General features: G+C 43.0%; 1 protein-coding gene across 3 annotated transcripts; it reads left to right on the plus strand.

Moving 5' to 3' along the window:
- The first annotated feature begins 1,091 nt into the window (after nt 1–1,091).
- LOC119362035 (ubiquitin-activating enzyme E1 3-like) lies at nt 1,092–6,394 on the plus strand. Of its 3 annotated transcripts, none has more exons than XM_037627213.1 (3): nt 1,092–1,217; nt 3,582–4,420; nt 4,639–6,394. In XM_037627213.1, the coding sequence occupies exons 2-3, from the start codon at nt 3,669–3,671 to the stop codon at nt 4,649–4,651; spliced, it is 765 nt and encodes a 254-aa protein (XP_037483110.1). In that variant the 5' UTR covers nt 1,092–1,217; nt 3,582–3,668; the 3' UTR covers nt 4,652–6,394. The 3 variants fall into 3 exon arrangements, with proteins under 3 accessions (XP_037483110.1, XP_037483117.1, XP_037483104.1); XM_037627220.1 differs by having other exon boundaries at nt 4,665–6,394; XM_037627207.1 differs by having other exon boundaries at nt 5,846–6,394.
- The last annotated feature ends 337 nt before the right edge of the window (nt 6,395–6,731 follow it).

Consider the following 6,731-nt stretch of genomic DNA (forward strand, 5'->3'; position numbering starts at 1 on the left):
ATCCCCGACCTCGTCCGCTCAGGTGCTGTCTGCGCCTCGTGGCATGCTGCTTACCTAGCCGTCCGCCGCCATCGCTTCCCCCTTCCGACCCCCCGGAATCAGCTCCCCTGCCTGGTCTACGCATGCCGCAATTCCGCCGCAGACGGCGCCGTCGTCTGCTGCCCCTTCACCGGCGACTCCGTCCGAGTCCCCCTGCCGCAGCCCCCGCTCACCCGCCACTCCACGGTCGGCTCCGCGCACGGCTGGCTCGTCACCGCCGACGAGGCCTCCAACCTCCACCTCCTCAATCCTATCACGGGCGCCCACGTCGCGCTCCCGCCCATCGCCACTCTCCACCACGTCGAGAGCTGCACCGACGCCCAAGGCCGCCTCATGTACAACGTCTTCGACAGGGGCGATCCCGAGCCGACCCCCTTTGACGCGCGCGAGGCCAGGGACTGCATGTACCACCGTGTCACCCTCTCCTGCAGCCCGGCGGCTGGGAGCGCCTGCATCGTGCTGCTGGTGCACATGCCGATCGGCGAGCTCTCGTACGCCCGGCTCGGCGACGAGCGGTGGACCTGGATCTCGCCCGACGACCACCAGCTCATGGCCATCAGCTGGGGCTTCATGGACTCTTTCTACAATGAGGATGATGGTTTGTTCTATGTGCTTCGCAGCCACAGATCGGTTTTCACCCTCAATTTCAATGGGCCATCTCTTGTTGTCAAAAAGATCATGCGCAGAGTTAGGAAGGGGGATGATCCTTCTAGCATGTACATCATGCAAGCTCCATGGGGTGATATTTTGCAAATATGGAGGTGGAGGAGCTACGTCGATTCATCAACACCCATGGAGCTTCCTAGAGATCTGCTGGGTCACAACGAAGATGACATAGACCGGTATATTGAGCTCAGAACAACTGAAATAGAGGTCTATAAGGTGGACCTTGAGAACCAGGCACTTGTGAAGATGACAAGCTTAGCGGATCATGCACTATTCCTTGGTTATAATAGCTCCATGTGCTTTGCCACTAAAGATTTTCCAACACTGAAGCCGAACTGTGTCTATATCACGGATGACTCTGTTGAGTATGTCAACATGTGTAAGCATAACTGGCGAGAAATCGGAGTTTGGGATATAGAAAACAAGAGTCTGCAGACTTTTGATAGTGTTTTGCTTACTAATTCCTGGATGAACTGGCCTTCTCCGGTTTGGATAACACCCTCCCTTTTCTAGTAAGTGACTTTTTATTTAGTGATGCCATTGTAGACATTGCAGACTTGTTTTGGCTTTCATTATTGTCAAATTTTTCGTTGTATTACAGCTTAACAGTTTGAGTTTTGTCCCACAACTATATCAATTCTATATATATATATATATATTAAGTTATGAACTTTTCCCTATGTATCACTGGATAATTTTTGGCTTGATTATTGTCATTTTTTTGTTGTATTATAGATTAGTAATTTGATTTTCCCCCCACAATTAAATCAATTTTCTCTATATATTAGTTCCTATGTATTAGTGGATAACAATTTTGGGTTCTGTTAACACCATTCCACTAATCTCTTGTTAGAGCCATGTAGTTTATGTAAAGACCAGTCTAATTCGCTTTTGGGACCAGAGTGAATGACAATAACTTTCTATTCGTGTTTGGCACCAAAGTGAAGGATAGTAATGACAACTTTTCATGTGATTTAACAGAACTCCACTAACATTAGGTTTTTACACACCAGTATTAAGAGCTCAAAACTTGTACTCCCTCCGTTCCGAATTACTTGTCTTGGATTTGTCTAGATACGGATGTATCTAGACTCATTTTAGTGCTAGATACCTCCGTATCTAGACAAATCTAGACAACTGAAATAACCCGTTTTTCAACTGAAATATTCTTACTATTTGAACTAGTCATCAACCAGTGCAGATGGATGTGCTAAAATTTTCAGTAATACATTAACTGTAAAGGAGGTTTACTTTAACACAAGGACATGCTTTTAAAAATTATTACATCTAAAAACTATTACCGCCACTTCCTATTATGTCCAAGTTCCGGTCCTTCCCGATTTCTTCGCACCAAGTAAATCGATCTGTTATACACTTTGGTCCTCAGCAGTAAATGGAGTTTCTTCCTTGCCACAAATGGTGTGGTTTGCAATCCAAAAAATGAACCAAAAATCCACCTGAATAGCTTATTATGGAAGAATACAGATCTTGGTATTTTCATTAAAGTAATACCAAAATGGCAGCAAAGGTCAGCATCATGGTGTCGAAAGTTTTTCTTTATAAAGGATACGTACAACAGAAGAATCCAGAGGAGATGACACCCAGCATGCTCCTCTTTCTGAAGCAAACTTCTTGTCTATGTACACAATGGTAGCATGGAATGGGCACTGGTAGTGCAATGATTCCAAGGCCTTCTACTGAGCCAGATATTTATGCAGTATGTACAAACCAAAGTATATAATACACGCTAAGCTGGTGGGGCTAGAATTGCATAACTGATCACTACATATAATTGCATAGAAAGTCCATCACAATAGATGTGAAAGCGATACAGAGACTAACATTATTTGTTATTACTGCTGGGGAGTGGGGATAGTACTCATCTTTCTCCGCTGGATGCACCATCCGAGTAAAAATAGACACCATTACATTTTCTCTACACATTATGCAATGGAACAGGGGTAATAGAAGGAAGGGTCCCATCAAAACCTTATTAAATTATTGAGTCTAGCATGTTTCTCTCTGTTTTAACACACCATGGAACACATGAATCAATTTATCTTGGGAGAAGGGAGCACTCCTGCAAGGCATAGTATGTATGTATATAAAGAAAACACAGTTAAATTCCAATTGAAGTAGCACCCAGACCTTTTTAGTATTTTACATTTAGGGCAAAGCTAGCGTGAATATGGTACAGCTAATATTTGGAATCACATCAACGCAATAAGCTACATAAATAAACATGGATATTTATATCTTTATTGATTAACCTCAAAAATCTGTATGGCATTCAGTGTTTACTAAATAGAACAAAATCTTAAAATGATTTGTACAGTTAGTGATTATCCTCTGTAGAAGTTCTGCAAAATTGTTGTAAAAGGCAATCTCACTAAATATAGCAGTATCTTCTGTGTATAAACCTCATGCTCTTAACGGCTTGAACTTTTGCATGATAAAGCACAAATGCTCCAGAAAGATTCACCAATTAGATCTCACTGATCATTTAGAATCATATATCTAGTCTCTCACTTTGCTTGAGTCATGTGGAACACCATGGCTCTCTCTGTTCTCAAACATTAGATCATCGTAATGAAGCAATGTTAACATGCCTGAAACAAAAGATGATGGCCTAGGAACAATCAAATAAGGTTCCCCACACAGTTTAACATCCATACCTATTATACTGAACTTCCTTGATCATTGTGGAAAGCGGTGACCAATGATCTCAAGTACCAATTAATTAATCATATGAATCAATGATCACACACCTGAAACAAAAGGCAAAAATTAGATATTAGCTTGTAATCCGTGAGCGCTCCTATTGGCAGAAAACATGAAGTGCTCCACCTCAAAGCTGACCTTCCATTTCATTTCAGGTACTCAACTAGCAGAGAAAGGCGCACAAAATTCTAATTACAAATGGATTTTTTCAGCTCAATTAAACAACAATCTAGAGCTGAAGTATGTATGCATTGGACCCTAAAGACTTGAAGCCATTGAATAGCTGCTGCGATGCTCAGATTTCTGTTTTTGGTTCTAAGCTTCATAAGAAGATGCGAGACTCTAATATTTTTGTTGTGGGATCTGGTGCTCTTGGATGTGAATTCTTGAAGAACTTTGCTTTAATGGGGCTTTCTTGTGGCCGTAAAGGGAAGCTAACTATAACAGATGATTATGTCATTGAAAAAAGCAACTTGAGCCGGCAATTCCTGTTTCGTGATTGGAACATTGGACAGGCAAAATCTACAGTATCCGCTACAGCTGCTAGTGCTATCAACTCCAGCCTCCATATTGATGCTCTGCAGAATCGTGCCTGTCCAGAGACTGAACTTGTTCTCAATGATGCATTCTTGGAGGGCCTTGATGCTGTGATCAATGCACTTGATAATGTCAATGCTAGGATCTACGTGGACATGGGATGCCTATACTTCCAGAAACCATTCTTGGAATCTGGAACGCTGGGTCCCAAATGTAATACACAGATGGTGATTCCTCACCTTACTGAAAACTATGGAGCTTCACGAGATCCTCCTGAGAAACAGGCACCAATGTGCACAGTTCATTATTTTCCGCACAATATTGACCATTGTCTAACATGGGCTCCCTCAAAATTTGAGGGTCTGCTAGAGAAAACTCCAAATGAAGTGAACTCATTTATATCTAATCCTGCTGAATATGCTGCTGCTATGAGAAAGGCAGGTGATGCTCAAGCCAGGTAATTGTTGGAGCGTGTACGTGAATGCCTGACTGAAGTACTACATTCCCCTTTGAATTCAACAATTTGTTATTGGCTTTCTTCCTCTTTCTTTTCATCTTAGCTATTTGAAGTTAAAATGGTTTCACTTTGATTATATATTGCCAACAAATAGGACAGTATCTTTTGTGCTCCAGATGCCATGTAATAACATCTGTTTTCTTTTGCTACGTTTGAAGATTACTTCTCTAATCGTGTGAAGCAGCTAACATTCGCATTTCCTGAGGATGCTGCTACTAGCACCGGTGCTTCTTACTGGTCTGCCCCTAAGCGTTTCCCTCACCCGGTGCAATTCTCAGCTGTTGATTCATCTCACATTCAATTTATACTGGCTTCTTCCATATTGAGAGCGGTGTCTTTTGGGATCCCCATACCGGACTGGGTGAATAACATACCGGACTGGGTGTCTTTTGGGATCCCCGTACTGGACTGGCCGATATAGTAAGTAAGGTTGCAGTGCCTGAATTTGAGCCAAAGAGTGGGGTTAAGATTGAAACAGATGAGAAGGCTACTAACCTCTCCAGTGCCTCAGTTGACGATACTGCTGTTATCTAAGACCTTTTAACCAAGCTGGAAGCATGTGCCAAGAAACTACCTTCAGGATTCCAAATGAAGCCTCTTTTTAACTGCTTCTGATGTGTTAGAGTATTCAAGAGGTTGACAAGCTGAAGGCGAAGTTCATTGCAGGAAGAATCATTCCAGCTATTGCAACTACGACGGCCTTGACTATTGTATTTTTTTAGTTTGAAAAATATTCTGTAAAAAAAGATGAAATGGTCACAGGCTTTGTGTGCCTTGAGCTTTAAAAGGTTCTGGCACACAGTTGAAGACTACCGCAATACGTTTCACAGGAAGCATTTTGATGTTGTGGCTTGCGAGGATGACAACGGGAACGACATTTATATATCTCTTATCTCCATTTACTTCCAATAGGCAGGCGCCGTCACTCTATTGTGAGGATAGATGATGAGTGTGCAAAGAATTCCTGTGGAGAGCTGTTTGAAGCACGCCTGGTGATCGCTTATGGTGTTAGCGCCCATCTCCATCGCGTTTTCTGTGGGTCCTTCCGCTCTGTTGTTGAATGCCAACTATTTGCAGGTGTGAGATGCTGTCTGATGTTTTGATGAATGAACCATAGCATGTTATCCACTGGGTAGCATTGGATTGATATTTTTGGGGTTGCTGGATGATGTGTTCATTGAGTCATTGCAATTGTCGTTTACCTAGTACCTCACTGCAACCATCACATTATTCTTCCTTGCAACTCTTTATCCTGGAGTTGATCTATGAACATATTGTTGTTGTGGTTAAGCAAAACTGTATCTAGCAGTTTTGCATTTGTTTTTCAACTTGGCTGATCCCCTTTTCATTGCTTTGACATAACAGAAATACAAGAGCTAGCCAGTTCCAAGCGAGGTTCAGGAAGCAGGAAAGGGGAAAGAGCTGAGTTCAGCGCACCGCTGGGAAGCCTACTACATGTGCTAATCGAAACACATGCTATGGAGCGAAAACTTAAAGGCGACAAATGCTCCCGTTGGCCGGCACCACCCCTCGGGAGGCGGTAGACCCAGGCGGCGGGGAGGTGCGGCGGTGTTGGTGGTGGCTGGATCCGGACGGAATCGGTTGGATTCAGTGCGGCAGCGGCGGCGACAGGATTTGGCAGCGGGGGGCTGTGGTAAGGAGGCGGTTGGGCGGCGAGGGGTGGATTGGCGTTTTTGGGCAGCAACCTTCCAATATATGCATCCGGTTGTGCCCTGTTTTTGGGCTACCCAAAAACGTTTTTGACCATGTTGAAGTTTTTGGGCAGCTATTGGAGAGGTTTTTTGGCCTCCAAAAGCCGCAAAAGGCAGTGTTGCCCTATTGTTGGAGACGCTCTTATGAGCATGGTTACTAGTTTTGTATGGCATGCACAATTTTAGATTGTCAATTTGACTACCGAAACACGTCTTGCACGCCATTAGAAATATATCCTTAGACTCGCTGCCGAATGAAGCTTTAAAGTATTTTGTTTTTGTTTTTATAGGATCATTCGACATGAAGGTAAATGTGTAGATCAGCATTGCATCGTATGCACTTTTTTTCCTACACAGAAAGGTACACTGAAACATTAGTTTTAAAAACGGTGATCCATGCAATGGTCTAGAGGGAGAAATTCATAGAGAAATGGAGTGTACACACACGACTTTCTCCTGCAAAAAAGAAAGGAAGAAAGTAAACATAAAACAGAAAAAACACACCGTTTTATAAAAAAAATGACATAAAGCATAGGGGG

This window comes from Triticum dicoccoides, chromosome 1A (assembly GCF_002162155.2).
Source record: "Triticum dicoccoides isolate Atlit2015 ecotype Zavitan chromosome 1A, WEW_v2.0, whole genome shotgun sequence".
NCBI classification, from domain to species: Eukaryota; Viridiplantae; Streptophyta; class Magnoliopsida; order Poales; family Poaceae; genus Triticum; species Triticum dicoccoides.

What these genes read in the sequence shown, in the direction of transcription:
- LOC119362035 (XM_037627207.1), top strand. Translation starts at nt 3,669, where the DNA reads ATGTATGCATTGGACCCTAAAGACTTGAAGCCATTGAATAGCTGCTGC. An exon ending in GCAGGTGATGCTCAAGCCAG is followed by an intron (nt 4,421 to 5,845) that starts GTAATTGTTGGA and finishes TTGACATAACAG; the next exon opens with AAATACAAGAGCTAGCCAGT.